Source organism: Oryzias latipes, chromosome 16, assembly GCF_053564925.1.
Source record: "Oryzias latipes strain Hd-rR chromosome 16, Olatipes_Hd-rR_3.1".
NCBI classification, from domain to species: Eukaryota; Metazoa; Chordata; class Actinopteri; order Beloniformes; family Adrianichthyidae; genus Oryzias; species Oryzias latipes.
Window position 1 is genome coordinate 12481591 of NC_136252.1, and position 17135 is coordinate 12498725.

At 40.9% G+C, this 17135-nt stretch overlaps 1 protein-coding gene across 3 annotated transcripts in view; it reads right to left on the bottom strand.

Annotated features, from left to right (window-relative positions):
- Positions 1-2424: 2424 nt before the first annotated feature.
- Positions 2425-17135, bottom strand: part of tcea3 (transcription elongation factor A (SII), 3) — a 29824-nt gene continuing 15113 nt past the window's right edge. For 2 of the 3 annotated variants that reach the window (XM_078933434.1, XM_078933432.1), the window contains exons 5-21: positions 15941-16387; positions 15764-15874; positions 15518-15607; positions 15375-15440; positions 15154-15264; positions 14999-15055; positions 12940-12999; positions 12780-12848; positions 12621-12695; positions 12474-12536; positions 12329-12403; positions 10811-10971; positions 10659-10720; positions 10403-10552; positions 10183-10329; positions 2883-2954; positions 2425-2802 (exon numbers count right to left, since the gene is read on the bottom strand). In XM_078933434.1, the coding sequence (XP_078789560.1) occupies positions 2794-2802; positions 2883-2954; positions 10183-10329; positions 10403-10552; positions 10659-10720; positions 10811-10971; positions 12329-12403; positions 12474-12536; positions 12621-12695; positions 12780-12848; positions 12940-12999; positions 14999-15055; positions 15154-15264; positions 15375-15440; positions 15518-15607; positions 15764-15874; positions 15941-16387 (1825 nt within the window). In that variant the 3' untranslated portion in view covers positions 2425-2793. The remainder of the gene's footprint in view (positions 2803-2882; positions 2955-10182; positions 10330-10402; positions 10553-10658; positions 10721-10810; positions 10972-12328; positions 12404-12473; positions 12537-12620; positions 12696-12779; positions 12849-12939; positions 13000-14998; positions 15056-15153; positions 15265-15374; positions 15441-15517; positions 15608-15763; positions 15875-15940; positions 16388-17135) is intronic. The other variant, XM_078933433.1, reaches the window with a different exon arrangement.

The window sequence follows — 17135 nt, forward strand, 5'->3', positions numbered from 1 at the left end:
TGATTTATTATCGTTATTATCTATTATTGATTCATCATTATTATTATTGACTTATTTATATATTGTTCTTAATTATTATTATTAACTTATTGTTGGGCTTTTCTAAATAATTTAAATTACATGTCAAAGAGGTCTAAAACTTCTAAATGTTTAAAAATGATTTATAGAAATTCTTTGTAATATTTTTTTATTTACAAGTCATGCAACTTTGCATATTTCATTAAAGTTTTAGCTTATAAGGCTGACTGTTTCTCTTATTTAACAGCAACAAATGATGTATATATATCTATATATATCTATATATAGATATATATAGATATATATATATATATATATAGATAATATATCTATTTATATTTAGAAATATGTAGAAATATGAATATATATAAATTACATAAAAGCTACTTAGATGCCACCAAAGGCTATAGAAATCATTGTCATGTGGGCGTCGTCGACCTCACCAAGATGGCATCGCGCTCCGCCAGTGTCGGCCAGGTTTCCCAAGCGGGCGTGTCTCCTCTAGCGATATAACTCATTGGTTTTAGTATTAGCACTTTATCATACCTCACTACATCTCCCATAGTTCATTGGGGTGAGCTTTTTTTTGTATGAATCTTTACTCCAAAGTAATGAATCTCAATAAGGAACATGGAACAATAAACTGAACTTTTTTTTTTTCAACATCAATCCCAGAGCGTTTATAAGAGTAAAAATGCTTTTTTTTAATAAAATTATGTACATGCATAAAGTATAAAAAGACAATAGGTTTGAACCAGAAACATATAAGTAACTGTTTAATAACTGTTTTTTTATTTTTACTGATTGAAACTGACAGTATATGTTACTGATTTGGGCCAAAAATAAATTTAAAGAAATTTGTTATTTGATTGCTAAATTTGATTTTAGGAATATAAAGCACACCATAAACATGAATTTACTATGAAAGTGAATTTACTGTGAGTGGGTTTGAGAGAAATCTATTGTTCATGTTCTGTTGGTGAAATATGAACTCATGTACTGTGATCAGATAGAAAGTTCAGGTTTTTTTTAATCAACTTTATAAAACACCTTAGGATCAATAACGATATGGAAGAAATGATACAATTATAATATTTATGTGATTTTATTAACAGTCGGAGAAATAAGTGTTTGGGCCAAGTGATCTTTCAAACAGAATCACGAGTTTTCTAATACAGACTGAGATAAATCATTGATTTACCATTAGACTGAGAATCAACAATCAGTTTAGATCAACAAGATCTATTCACTTGGAAATAGTGCTAAATGTAGGCTACCTGTACTTAATCAATTGCAAAGATGTACTGAGACATTGAGACATGTACGAAGACATTTGCAATTTGATGAAATTAATGAGAAATTCCATTCTGTTGTGAACAATTGCCAAGTGGTTTGGAGGTTTGTCCATGTTGTTTTAAGAATGTAATTTCTATTTCAAGAAATGAGCCAAACCAATGGAGAAAAACTGTAAAAAAAAAAAAGAAGGAAGCAAGTACAAACCTGTGTTGTGAGAAAATGTTGCCACCTATTTTAGTAATGCAGTTTAAAAAAATAAATCAAACTGTCAACTTAAAGTGCCTGTATAATGCAAAATCAATTTTTGAGCTTTTAAGTGTATTACAATCTTAATTTCCTGCACACACAAAATACAACCCCAAAGAGGTATTTTTGCTCCATTCACATTTCTGAGCATTTCTCAAAAAACTGCGCTCTGAGAACTAGCCCCTTCTCTACGAAAACAAGAGGTTTCTCACAGTGTGACGTAGTTAAGTGAGGAACAGCCCCTTCCGGGAAGAGTCTGCACTGCCAGCACCGCCCACAAGCTAACACACACACTAACTTTCTCCGCTGAGCTAGTGGTGATCGTCAAAAACAGTCATTTTATATGCAAAGTATGCACACCCATCTTTTCAAAAGTTCAGATGTTGGTTGTTTTCGTGGGCGAAATGCAAACAAGCTGCTGTCAAGGTTGATTTCATGAAATTGGTGGCAACCATAAGGAGCCAAAGCCTGTGCCTCCGGTATCTTGTCTCATTTCTGGGTAGGAGAATGACTGAACTGCGAAAATAACTATTATTTCATAAAACATTTGTTCTGTAGTGTGCCAAAGGTGAGAGAGAGAGAGAGAGAGAGATAGAGAGAGATAGAGAGAGAGAGAGAGAGAGATAGATAGATAGATAGATAGATAGATAGATAGATAGATAGATAGATAGATAGATAGATAGATAGATAGATAGATAGATAGATAGATAGATAGATAGATAGATAGATAGATAGATAGATAGATAGATAGATAGATAGATAGATAGATAGATAGATAGATAGATAGATAGATAGATAGATAGATAGATAGACAGACAGCATGATATGGGCCCTTTAGAATATAAACAAAAAGAACAAAAGCACTGATTTATGAGGCTTTATTGAAACTGCATGTATACAAAATAAACAGCTGCAAAGTGACATGACAATAAATCCATCTTATGACAGCACCTTTGATCATATTTGTTCAGGAGTTATGGCTAGGTTAATTTACTGACACCATTTGAGAAAATCTAAAGTGCTTGCCCTACTCCAATCCACATGTAGCAAACCTTTATTACCCAAGTATGCCTAAAAATCATTTCAATTCAACAAAAAAAATTTAAGAATAACATTATATTTTCTAATGAGCAGATAGAATAATTCACAAACTCCCTCCAAGTCCTATATTATAGAAAGAAAAAAAAGAAATCAAAAAGGCTCAGAAAAAAGTCTGGCTTTTCTTTGCAGGGCTCAGCAAAACTGAAATTTAAAGAAAAGAAACATATTTTTTAAACTTATTTAAGTAAATACATTTTTTTGTTTCCCGTTTAAAGGCTTACCTTCCAGCGGTAACCACACTCATTACACAAAACAAATGTGGTCATGGGCTCGTCAGCGCTGCGAGTTTGAACCTAAAACACACACAAAGAAGAAAGAAAGCAAACAGCAGAGCAGAAAACAAGAAGGAGCAGTTTGAGTATGGGGTAAGATAACTGTCAATAAGAAACGTGTGCATAAAAATAATACTTTGCGCACAATTAAAAAAAAACATGAATGCAAAATTTAGTTCTATTTTTGACATGTCTGTTTACATGTCTGAATACGACTCTTGCTTTCCTTGAATATGAAACTTCCCCTGTTAACAAACTATCATAAATACATCACAGGGTCACAGGCCTATACATCGACTCCCTAAACATCGATTCAACTGAGTGAGCATGGGCATTGAGGCTCATTTCTCAAACTAATACAGAATTTAACTTTTACAATTTTTGAATGTTAATGCTCCCCTAGCAGGAAATCTAGCCACAGGGGTTGCAAGCCAGTTGCCTCTGTGCCGGTCCCAAGCCCGGATAAATAGAGAGGGTTGCGTCAGGAAGGGCATCCGGCGTAAAAATTGCCAAAATAACCATGCGAATCATCCACAACACTTTAGACATACCGGATCGGTCGAGGCCCGGGTTAACAACGACCGCCACCGATGCTGTTAACCTACAGGGTGTTGGTGGAAATTTGACTACTGTTGGTCGAAGAAAGAGGGGAGGCAGAAGGGTCCGTGGCCAGAGAGAGAAGGGAAAAGGCAGGAACATAGGTTTGAGAATAGGGACTCTTAACGTTGGCACAATGACAGGGAAAGGCAGAGAGCTGGCAGACATGATGGAGAGAAGGAAGGTAGATGTACTGTGTGTGCAGGAGACAAGGTGGAAGGGCAGCAAGGCACGTAGTATTGGAGGAGGATACAAACTGTTCCATCATGGTGTTGATAGGAAGAGAAACGGGGTAGGAGTGATTCTGAAGGGGGAGTTTGTAAAAAGTGTTCTAGAGGTGAAAAGAGTCTCAGACAGGATGATGAGCCTAAAGTTAGAAATTGAAGGGGTGATGGTGAATGTAGTCAGTGGGTATGCGCCACAGGTTGGCTGTGAGTTAGAAGTGAAGGAGAGATTCTGGAGTGAGTTGGATGAGGTCATAGAGAGTTTCCCCAGAGGAGAGAGAGTTGTTATTGGAGCAGACTTTAATGGGCATGTTGGTGAGGGCAACAGAGGTGATGAGGAGGTGATGGGCAGGTTTGGTGTGAAGGAAAGGAATCTGGAGGGACAGATGGTGGTGGACTTTGCGAAGAGGATGGAAATGGCTGTAGTCAACACTTACTTCCAGAAGAGAGAGGAACATAGAGTGACATACAGAAGTGGAGGTAGGAGTACTCAGGTGGACTACATCCTATGTAGACGAGGTCATTTGAGAGAGGTTAATGACTGCAAAGTGGTGGTAGGAGAGAGTGTAGCCAGACAGCACCGCATGGTGGTGTGTAAGATGACTCTGGAGGTCAGGAAGAAGAAGAGAGGGAAAACAGAAAAGAAGACCAAGTGGTGGAAGCTACAGAATGAAGAAACTTCATATGACAGGTTAGACACAAAGGAAGGAGAGAAGGACTTGTACAGGCTAGCCAGACAGAGAGACAGAGATGGGAAGGACGTGCAACAGATAAGGGTGATTAAGGACAGAGATGGAAAGGTGCTAACAACCCAGGAGAGTGTACAGAAAAGATGGAAGGAGTATTTTGAGGAGCTGATGAATGTGGAAAATGACAGGGAAAGAAGGGAGGAAGATGTGGTTGTTGTGGAGCAGGAAGTAGCAGAGATTGGAAAGGATGAGGTTAGGAAGGCTCTGAAAAGGATGAAGAGCGGAAAGGCCGTTGGTCCTGATGACGTACCTGTGGAGGTATGGAAGTGCTTAGGAGAGACAGCAGTGGAATTTCTAACGAGGTTGCTCAATAGGATTTTAGAGAGTGAGAAGATGCCTGAGGAATGGAGGAGAAGCGTTCTGGTCCCGATCTTTAAGAACAAGGATGACACGCAGAACTGCAGCAACTATAGAGGAATAAAGTTGATGAGCCACACAATGAAGCTGTGGGAAAGAGTAGTGGAAGCCAGGCTTAGGAAGAAGGTGGAGATCTGTGAGCAGCAGTATGGTTTCATGCCCCGTAAGAGCACCACTGATGCCATTTTTGCTTTGAGAATGTTGATGGAAACGTACAGAGATGGTTAGAAGGAGCTGCATTGTGTGTTCGTAGATTTAGAGAAGGCGTATGACAGGGTGCCGAGGGAGGAGCTGTGGTACTGTATGAGGTCGTCTGGAGTGGCAGAGAAGTATGTCAGAGTAGTTCAGGACATGTATGAGAGAAGTATGGCGGTGGTGAGATGTGCTGTGGGTCAGACAGAGGAGTTCAAGGTGGAGGTGGGACTACACCAAGGATCAGCTTTGAGTCCTTTTTTGTTTGCTATGCTGATGGACAGGCTGACAGACAGGGTAAGACAGGAATCTCCCTGGACAATGATGTTTGCGGATGACATTGTAATTTGCAGTGAGAGTAGAGAGCAGGTGGAGGAACAGCTAGAGAGGTGGAGGTTTGCTCTGGAAAGAAGAGGCATGAAGGTCAGTCGTAGTAAGACAGAATACATGTGTCTGAACGAGAGGGAGAGAGGGATCAAGGTAGAAGCGTTAGGTTACAGGGGGCTGAGGTGAAGAAGGTGCAGGAGTTTACGTACTTGGGGTCAACAGTTCAGTGTGATGGGGAGTGTGGAAAAGAGGTGAAGAGGCGAGTGCAGGCAGGTTGGAGCGGGTGGAGGAAAGTGTCAGGAGTGTTGTGTGACAGAAGAGTGCCAGCAAGACTCAAAGGAAAGGTGTACAAGACAGTGGTGAGACCAGCTCTGCTCTATGGGTTAGAGACGGTAGCAGTGAGACAGAGACAAGAGGCTGAGATGGAGGTAGCGGAGATGAAGATGTTGAGGTTCTCCTTGGGAGTGACCAGGTTAGACAGGATAAGGAACGAGTACATCAGAGGGACGGCTCATGTTTCCTGTGTTAGCGACAAAGTCAGAGAAGCCAGACTGAGATGGTTTGGACATGTTCAGAGGAGGGATAGTGGATATATTGGTAGAAGGATTTTGGAGATGGAGCTGCCTGGCAGGAGGGCAAGAGGACGGCCAAAGAGGAGATATATGGATGTCTTAACAGAGGACATGAAGTTGGCTAATGTTAGGGTAGAAGATGTCCATGATAGAGTGAGGTGGAAAACGATGATTCGCTGTGGCGACCCCTGATGGGAAAAGCCGAAAGAGAAAGAAGAATGCTCCCCTAGCAGGGAAATTACCTTGGTACCAAAGCTCTGATGAATTAAAAAAAAAAGATTGTACAGCGATGTCCTGCCACATTTTTTGTTGTCAAAACAGCTGATTGAATAAATAATACACAGGCCCGGAAGTGGTTGTGATAAAAGAGCAGCAGACATTCCTCTTATTAGGTGTAAAAAGACTCGGTCCTGGGAGGAGTTTGGTGAGGCCAAAGGACTATCAGTTGGCCTCGAAGAGATTCTGGCAAACCCTCCGGGGCCTCAGAGGGGAAAGCAGTTCTCTACAGGCACCGTTTTCAGTGCAGGTGGGGAGCTGTTGACTTCGACTGGGGACATTGTCTGGCGGTGAAAGGAATACTTTGAGGATCTCCTCAATCCCACTGACACGCCTTCTTTTGAAGAAGCAGAGAATGAGGACTTTGGGGTGAGGCTGTCTATTACCCAAGATGAAGTCACTGAGGTAGTCAACGAGCTCCTCAGTGGTAAGGCTCCGGGATTGGATAAGGTCCGCCCTGAGTACCTCAAGTCTCTGGATGCTGTAGGAGTGTCTTGGCTGACACATCTCTGCAGTATCGCGTGGCAGTCGGGAACTGTACCACTGGACTGGCAGACAGGGGTGTTGGTTCTCCTCTTTCAGTAATGGGACCGGAGGGTGTGTTCCAACTACCAGGGATCACACTCCTCAGCCTCCCTGGGAAAGTCTATGCCAGGGTACTGGAGAGGAGAGTCCATCTGATAGTCGAACCTCAGATTCAGGAACAACAGTGCGGTTTCCGTCCCTGTCATGGAACAGTTGAGGTTGCTTGGGGATGTAGTCCAGATGCCTCCTGGACGCCTTCCTGGAGAGGTGTTCCGGGCATGTCCCACTGGGCGGAGGCCCCGGGGAAGACCCAGGACACGTTAGACACGGGGCGGCCGTGGTGCAGCGGTAGGGCGGTCGACCCATGATCATAAGATTGCAGGTTCGATTCCCGCCTTGCACGCCCATGAGTCGAAGTGTCCTTGTCAAGACACTGAACCCCACCTTGCCTCTGGTGGTAGGCAGGCGCCTGTGTTTGGCAGCGGAGCCGCCATCAGTGTGTGAATGTGTGAGTGAATGTGTGTGTGACTGGGTGAATGGGTCTGTGACTGTAAAGCGCTTTGTCCTTGTAGGAAGAAAGGCGCTATACAAGTATACGCCATACGCCATTTACCATGTCTCTCGGCTGGCCTGGAAATGCCTCGGGGTCTCCCCAGAGGAGCTGGAAGAAGTGCCCGGGGCAAGGGAAGTCTGGGCATCTCTGCTTAGACTGCTGCCCTCGCGACCCGGTCCCGGATAAGCAGAGGAAGATGGATGGATAGGTGTAAAAAAGTCCATGTTTGTCAAAAAAAGAGATGTTAAGACAATGATTAAACTAAATTAGAAAAACCTGACTAGGTGGCGGAGAGATCCCTGGTTCCCTGCTGTCCACCTGACGGCTAACGGGCAACAACAGTGAAACAGGGGGGGGGGTGCTTGCTCCATTCCCTGGACCTGTCCAGGTGTGCCCAACAGTAGGCAGGACAGGCTCGAGCAGCACCATGATCCCAAAAGGGATATAGTGGGTTAAGGAAATGATTGGAAAAATAACAAAATCAACAAAGCTAATTTGGAGATGAAGTAGGCTAACTGTCAGCTGGCTGTAGCCATAATTAAAAAAGAAAATTCAAAAAGAGACAGAAAGATGGATATTTTCTGATCCTATTGGCGTTTTTAATATTTTTTTCATCCTTTTTACTGCCGCAACAGTCGGCTGCCAGTTACCCTACTTTAGTGCTGAGTTAGCTGATTTTGTTTTGGTATCTTAGTATAACATCAACAAATTTAAACAGGTGCAATGCACTTTTTTACAATAAAAAGAAGAGTGGCACGTCTGCTACCGCTTTCAGGGCTGTTTTCCACCACTTCTGGGTCTGAAACTATCTGCTTGTGCATTTACAAGATCAGCTGTCGACGCCTGCCACCGCCAAAATGCGGCCGGAATTTGCACTGATATGTGTGTGTGTTTATAAATGCGAGGGACATTTTTTACAAAAAATACAAGAAACAAAACTTTGAACCAAAGGAAAAAGTACCAATGTTCACTTCACGTCACTTCCATAAACCGGAAAAACAACCATTCATCCTCATGCAGCATTCCGCTGTGTTCCACTTCAGACTTTCTGTGCCACAACGACCCAAAACCCTGGCAGGAAGGATCCCTTCAATTTTGTACGCTCATGCGCAAGTCATTTTTTTCAATAGCTCCCAAACCACGTGACCTAACAAGTCCATCATGGTATTATGTTCTTGACTAATTTTGACAATTGAACAGACTATTGGGCCCGATGCTCATACACTCTCCACCTCCAAGCGGAGAAAAACTCCTCAATAGGATTGAGGATAGGAGAGTAAGGTGGTAAGAACACTATGACCATCCTTGGATGAGTAGTGAACCAGGCCCCGATCAGCGGGCCATGGTGGAAATTCACATTGTCCCATACAATAACATATAGTGGCAGGTGAGGCCCTACGAGACCTCTCTCATATTCAGGGATCAAATCATAATAATAATAAATGTATCAAATGTTCCAAGGGATTCATATATCGTATTCATGTTATTATGTTCTTGACTAATTTTGACAATTGAACAGACTATTGGGCATATGATGACTTACACAATGAAATGATGCCGACTCATTTTGGAGCGAACAAACATTAGACTGAGAATCAACAATCAGTTTAGATCAACAAGATCTATTCACTTGGAAATAGTGCTAAATGTAGGCTACCTGTACTTAATCAATTGCAAAGATGTACTGAGACATTGAGACATGTACGAAGACATTTGCAATTTGATGAAATTAATGAGAAATTCCATTCTGTTGTGAACAATTGCCAAGTGGTTTGAAGGTTTGTCCATGTTGTTTTAAGAATGTAATTTCTATTTCAAGAAATGAGCCAAACCAATGGAGAAAAATTGTAAAAAAAAGAAGGAAGCAAGTACAAACCTGTGTTGTGAGAAAATGTTGCCACCTATTTTAGTAATGCAGTTTAAAAAAAATAAATCAAACTGTCAACTTAAAGTGCCTGTATAATGCAAAATCAATTTTTGATTTTGACTCGGATTGAGTCAAAATCAAAAAGAAGAAATCGGTTTCTTGTATTTTCTACAAAAACTACAAGAAACAAAACTTTGAACCAAAGCAAAAAGTACCAATGTTTTTACTGTAATAATCCAATTTTTTTATGGTAAATATCGGACAAGCAGATCTTCCAAAGGAATCTTTGAAGACCCACTCCAAAAAATGGTAGTTTTAAGATGTTCTTGTGGCCTTTTTCTGATGATGGAGGACATACGTAAAGAAATTTAAACTTAATATTGTGTTTCTGAATATTTTTTTATTCAGAGTAAATGGTTGTTAATCAGGAGCAGACAAAACACTGGGTGGACCTTATGTCCCTTTCTATGCCTCAACAGAAAGCTCTCAGCAACAGGAAAGGAAGAGGGGCCGGGGTTTCTCTTTGAAAACGACACAGGTTTTTTGATTGAAAAGAATTTCGTAATCATAATTAAAATACCACACTGGGAATGCTTGTAAAATAGATCAAAAGATGATCAGAGTGGGACTTCAATCATTGGTGTAGGTGTTCTTAGACCAGCTAAGAGGAATAATGAATCTCTGGCATGTCTGGGATAACTTGCTATGGAGAGCGCTTGGGAGGCATTTGCCAGATGTGAAAACTGCCATGGCTGGATTATCTGTGGAGAAGAAGCAGCTTTTCCACTTATTCCAAATTTCTGCCAAATGGCTAAACTTTTCACCCTCAGTCTCTGGGCGACCCCGGCCTTCCAAATATTACCCACATTTCTCCATGTCAGTTGATATCACTCAGTCTTGCAGGTTTTCTTCTACTTTAACTTTTCTTCTTTAACTCCCACTTTATTGGAGGGTTCTCTCGCTTAGATTTAGCTTTGAGAACATTGTCCTGTTGTATGGTTGCTCGTTACCTGGTTGTAGGTGCAGTTTTTCTTATTGCATTTGCCACACTGCAGCAGGTCCGTGGTGGTCCCACCAGTTTTGGCCATCTGATGCTCTCTGATGGCCTCCTGGGTGAGAACGTTCCTCAGCTGCTTCAGCTCGTCACTGGCCATTTCCTTAAACAGAAAGCGCACAGTGAGACAGGAGGCTAGCCACATGGCCAAACTTGAGGATCTCAGCGTTATGTACTTCCGCAGACATGGAGGCAATACGGCTTAACTCGATGCTGCCTGCCAGAACATTTCTTCGCAGCCCTGGGTTCTTGGGGTCTTTCAAGTTACTGATGCGACTCCGCACTCTGTTCTTGTACTTCATGTCAGTGGCCTTTATTTCCTGGTAGATATGTGAAGTTACACGGTCAAGGATGAAGTAGTCTTACAATCGTAAAGTACAAGGCATTAGCAGTCGAGCACAGAATGACATGGCTCATTAAACAAATTTAGAGGATATAATCTTCAATCTCTGCTCCCATGCTGTCACAGTTTACTCCAAATTCCTTGTGATCATCTGCAAACACCAGAGCATCAAGAAAAAAGGATCTTTGGATTGGTGTTCATAGGTGTGAAATTCTGCTGACCAATAGCATTGTAGCCTCACCGTCTGTGCGCAGGGCAGCTGCCAGCATCTCAATACATTTGTCCCTGATGGAATCTCCGGTCGCCAGGTGAGGAGGCAGCAGACCCCCAGCAGAACTGAAGCTGAGGGACATGGGGCTGGTTGGGGTGGTGGGAGTCCTGGGTGTGTCAGACTTGCCTTTCCTGCAGAAAAAGAACATCAAGTGTTTTCAGAACTTCAAATCATGTCATTGCTTTTAAAAAATGCAAAACACATTTTAGATTTTGTATACCTAAATTGCGTATACTTGTATAGCGCTTTTCTTCTATGGAAGCATTTCTGTCTCAAAATGCAAAATAAAAGTCAATATCGGAACAGCTTTTTCATTTCCACAATAAAGCTGTTTCATTTTATTTTTGAGTCAACAAACACAGCTATATTGTGAAAATGAAAAAGCATCTCTGGTATTGACTTTTATCCTGAATTATGAGACAAAAATGCTTTCATATTTCTTTTTTTTTTTTAAATTTATTTATTTCTTACTTGTTCTGTCCAACAACTGAACAAAAAAATGAGGTCTGAAGACCTTTTGCGTTGAACAGGTTTTACTGTTACAAAAAGGGGTTATGAATCTTTGGATCGCCACTAACCCCTTTCTGTTTTTTTTTTGTTTTTTTTAAATTATTTTTGTATTTATTTGTAACATTTTGTGTTTTAAGTATATATACATAATTCTTTTTATTAAAGGGAAGGCCTTCTTCGAAGACCCAAAGCACTTTAAAGTCACAGTTCCATTCACCCACACGCATTCACACACTAATGGCAGCTCTGTAAGTTCCCCTCATGTGATCCTAACATTCTGTTTCCTCCCCTTGTGCTACATGTCAAAAAATACCCCAATTACCAGGGCAACCTAATTGAATTTTAAGTCTAAAATCTATTTTGCATGATGAAACAACTTGTTGTTTATTAATTTACCTCAATTTAAATAATTTGGGATTATATTTTTTTCAACACAATACTAACATTTTAAATTTTTTTGCACTATACTTCAACACAAATGACCTGTCATAACGGCCTTCTGTTATACTGTAAATGTTTCTTCTTGCTATTATATAAATGTGAAGTAATTACTTCAGAATTAATTATATTGATGGGGGAAAAAACATAAATAATTTTGAATTTGTTGTCAATAGTTGTGTGTGTAGGTTTGTACTTGTGTGTGTGAATTGGAGAATTTATGTGTGGCCTTTAAACTTTTTGTGTTGTTAACATGCTTTTATAATTCACAGATAAAAAATGACCCATTAGACCATCTTAGTTCTCTAGGGGATCTAAAGCCCACTTGAAACTTAAACACAATCAAAGTATCCCTTTTTCCGAAGATAAAGCCCATTTAGGAAAAGTCACGACATTTCAAGTTAGAAAAAGATAAGTTGGTGTATTTTTTCTACAGCTAAACATGGCAATGGGTTACTTTGACCCTCAAAACAGCACAGGGGGTTTAAACAAAAGTCAGTGTTGAAAAAGAGAGAATCAAATCATTTATTGCATAAATACCGCTCAGTGCTGTCTGTGGAGAGCTTCCTCTGTGCACGTCCAGGCTGAGAAGGTTTGGAACTGAGAGATTCTCTCCTTGAACACAAATCATTTTATGAAACATGTGTTTTTTTTCACCAAAGCTCTGCCTCTCTCCTTTATTCACCCTTCAGCTGTCAGCTTCTTTGCTGGCGGTGAGCTGCTTCGCTTTGAATCGGAGGATTCCTGTCTGGGTGGGAAGACAGTAGAGCTGTTTTTGTTATTTTTTTCAAATCATTTCTTAGTTTTACTGAATTTAAAGGTAAACTCCCACCTTTCTAGTTTAGAATTAGATGATGATGATGATGATCTTGCAAGCTGGCCAGGCTTACAGTCAGAGGAATCCTTCCTGCAAAGAGAGGTTGGGATATTTTCCTGTAAAAAACATCCAACAACACTGATCTGCAGGATTCATTTCCGCACTTCTGCACACCTTTTTTCTTTTTTGACCTCAACACACGGTTCTTTAGGAAGATGAGGTTTAGACTCAGATGAATCTTTCCTGACAGAAGAGAACAACTGTTCATAAATGGTGAAATCCACATAAGAACTGTAAAAGTCCAATCTGCACATGCACTGAGAGCATTAAATACCTTTCTTTCTTTGCTTCACCTGAGAGCTTTTTGGATATTTTGCCATCCACTGAATCTTTCCTGACAAAAGAAAGATAGCAATTATGCCAATGGGACAGAAAAAAAACACAAACAAAATGTTCCTTCCTGGCCTCACTTTAGGCATCAAAGTATAAACTCGTATTACAGCGGTGTCAAGCTCAGTTGCACAGGGGGGCTCTAAAACACGCTTTAGGTTGCGGGCCGAACAAGATAAACATTCAGTGAACACACTAAAGCTAACCTTTTAAACTTTTAAAACTTAACTTTTTGAACATAAATATGAATAAAAAACAGACAGGAATATGAATCACCATAAGCAGTGAGAGAGAAAAGGAAACGGAGAGGGAAAAAGGGGAGAAGGAAAGAAGAAGATAAAGAGAAGACATAAGGAAAGAGAGGAGGAGAAGAAGAAAAAGAGGGAAAGAGAAAAGAGAAAAAAGAAGAAACGGGTGTATATGGGTTTACTGATGTTTTCTTGGTCGGTTTTGTTTGTGTTTCTTTTTTTCAGCTGAGGCGTTTTGTTTCTTTCTTCCTTTTTCTTTCTTTCTTTTTTCTTCTCTTTTACAGGAGGTGTGGTCTGTGGTCGGCGTGATGGGCGTGTCTGTCTGTCTTTGTCTTGTGTTTGTCGTAAGCTAGCGTTATAATGTCAAATTGTTTAATCTTGTTGTTTTCTGTTATGAGTGTTGTTGAGTGGGTGATTGGATTCTTATAAGCATAAGCTTCTTCCATTCCCCTTTCAAATCTTATTTTCAAAGTTTTGTGTAGACTTATGTTTCATTTCATGTAAATGTTGATTTGATTTGAAATAAATCTTGTACTAATCCAGAATAAATCAAGTTAACCTTAATAACGTATAATATTTTGCTCACCATAAAAATATATGCTGTCAAAATTATACAAATATGAACATGCTGCAGAGCAAAACAAACAAAGCTTGGAAATATCAATAATAAGAAATAACAAATCAAATCATTCATTTTTTGCTTGGTGTGTGATGTCCTGTGTGTGTCTTTGTGAAACATATCAGAGGGATTTGATTCTTTTTAAGACCTGTTATTGTGATTATCATTTTTAGGTCTTTAAAAAGTAAATCATATAACTAACTCATCCCTAGGATTACTCCAAAAGTATTTGGCATTTTCCTAATTTTGTGCAACACCAACAGTAAAAAAACTCCATTACATTAACCTCAACACATACATTACATAAAAAAAATGATCTTTTGTTTATTTATTATCTCAAAAAGTACAGCTGTTTTACTGCCTGCAGTACCTGCTTTCTTTACGTCAAAGAGGTTACTAACACCAACTAGAGGCATACGTAAAAAATACATTTATAAAGACGCATGGTAAAAATGTCTACAACAGTTAATAAAAAATTACATTATTAGTATGAGCTGAGTAATCTAAAAGCACGCGATGATCCTGGTTGCACAATCGAGGCTGTGCTCCGCGCGCCGTTTACTTTGTAGCCTGCGCCCTCCACCCCTCCCCTTTTCCTTCATTTGCGGCACCGTCTCACAGACAGGAGCGCGTGCAGCTACGAGGGACGCCAATTTGCAGGTTTCAGACTGTTCCAAACTCTGTGGCATAACAGATAATAGTAAACCATAATGGTGCAGATTCTTTTAGTTTTTTATTTATTTATTTGTTTCCAAGCCCCCTTTAAATTTGCGCCCCGGGCAATCGCCCGTATGGCCCATGTCTAAAACCGCTACTGTCAACAAGTTATGTAAGGCTTTACGGTAGATTTGGGGTCATATCTAATTCTCGTGGAGCATGTTCTGACTTTTTTTATTTAAACAACTGTTAACATTTGACAAATGAGAACTGTTTTATAGTTAATTCATCTTAAATTTTGTCTGATTGTGTCCATGATTCCCCCCTTTCTTTAAAACCTCTGGCACAGTTAGACCACTGGTTCAAACAATGAATGTTTAATTTAAAAAAAAACTTTGAACATGAACATTGAAAAGTTAAATGAATTTTTAATTTATTTTCTTGTGATTAAGAACCAAAATCCTTCCCAGACTCCAGACCTTTCTCTTTTCTCGTGTTTCGGCTGAGGAAGCTTTGCGTCTGTGGACAGTTTCCTGCTGCAAAAAACAAGGAAGAAGATTCTAAATCTGACTTCCCCGCCAAATCTCCAAATCTTCAAGACTGCATGCACTCCATCATGATGAACTCATCAGACCTGTCTTTTTCCTTTTTCCCATCTATAAGGGGATGTTTCAGAGCCAGAGGAGGCGGGTGAAGGTGAAGAGGAAGTGGAGGAAGAGGAGCGTTGGGATCAGGAGGCTCTTTCCTAAGTGGCACAAAAACCTCTCAGCTCAGATGAATCACTTTATATCCAGGGTGAGTCAGATCAGCAAAAACACACTGGGATGCAGAACAGGTGGGCATGCAGGGCCTCACCTTTGTGGAGGAGGACGAAGGTGAAGAGGTAAAGCTATAGGAGCATTAGGTTCCGGTGGAATTTTCCTAAAAATCAGACATTGCTTACGTCTCCTTTATTAGTGTTGAACCAATTAAAGAGCATGCACGAAAGCAGGCCTGACCTCTCTTTCTTTACTTCTGCAGCAGGTTTTTTAGCTGGGGGGATGGTCGGTTGAGGTGGGCGATGGTTTCTTGAGGCGGAGTCATCCTTTCTGAACGTCACAACAGCACAAATGAGAGCGGTGCCGCAGAAGTATGCTCTTTGAGCTTTAAAGTCAGGACTGGTGAGCTCAGTACACCGCATGGACAGATGTTAAACGCATGCATGTATGCAATCAGTCATACAGCCATCAGCAAGCAGGTCAGACCTGTCTTTTTTTACATCCAAAGCTTGACGTTTGGGGTTTAGAGGCCGAGCAGGTTGGGAAGGAGGGGGTGAGCTGGTGGGGTACAGGAGGCTGCTGTCCAGAACCCCTCGTCTGAAAAAAGAGTAACATCTGAAGCTCTGTTGGACCTTTATGTCGACCCCTTTCACTGCTCCTCACCTTTCAAAGCGTGGATTACTAACATCTGCAGGTTTCTGGGGTTTAACCAGCGGCCTGGCAGGCATGTGGACCGGCAAGCTCTCTTTTCCATGTTTCTCCTTCCTCACATCATCTGCAGTCTTCTTCATTTGTTCACTTTGCTCTTCTCTCTTCAGTTCCTCCCCATGTCTCATCCTTTTTGGATCTTCTATCAGTCCATCCTTCACCCGGTCTAACTTGTGTTTTCGGAATTGCTGGTCCTCACTACGCACCGGTTTCTTGTCTCCTTGCACCCTTTGGAGTTTATTTTCTCTGGTTTCTTGAAGATGTTTCTCATTGTCCTCCTTTTTATTCTCGGGTTCACTCGTCTGCATCTTTCTGTGCGTGTGGTGCTCTTTCTGCTTCTCCTCACTGTTTTTGTCAGAGGGCTTTCTGTCAGGATCTGATTTCATTTTGACATCCAGCCACCTGTGACTCACAGAGACATTGAATCACCCGGAGTTCTTTGTACTGCAGCTTAACTGAAGTTCAGACAAAAAATTTTTTAACTCCTAGGCCATACGAGCCTCCTGCAGGAGGACAGGCAGCAGTAAAACATACAGACAGTACACTATATTGGCAAAAGTATTCGCTCACCTGCCTTGACTCACATGTGAACTGACGTGCCATCCCATTCCTAACCCATAGAGTTCAATATGATTTCTGTCCACCTTTTGCAGCTATGACAGCTTCAGCTCTTTTGCGAAGGCTGTCCACAAGGTTGAGGAGTGTGTTTATAGGAATTTCTGACCATTCTTACAAAAGTACAAGGTACTTGATGTTGGTGGAGAAGGCCTGGCTCCCAGTCTCTGCTCTGATTCATCTCAAAGGTGTTCTATGGGGTTCAGGTCAGGACTCGGTGCAGACCAGTCAAATTAATTCACAACAGAGTGCTAACCATCTCTTTGTGGATCTTGCTTTGTGCACTGGTGCACAGTCATGTTGGAAAAGAAAAAGGCCTACTCCAAACTGCTCCCACAAGGTTGAGAGCATGGAATTGTGCAAAATGTTTTGTTTCAAGCATTCAAAGTTCCTTCTACTGAAATACAACCCCACACCATAATTCCTCCTCCACCAAATTTCACACTCGCCACAATGCAGTCCAGAATCTACCGTTCTCCTGGCAACCTCCAAACCCAGACTCTTCCATCAGATTTCCAGATGGAAAAAACGTGTT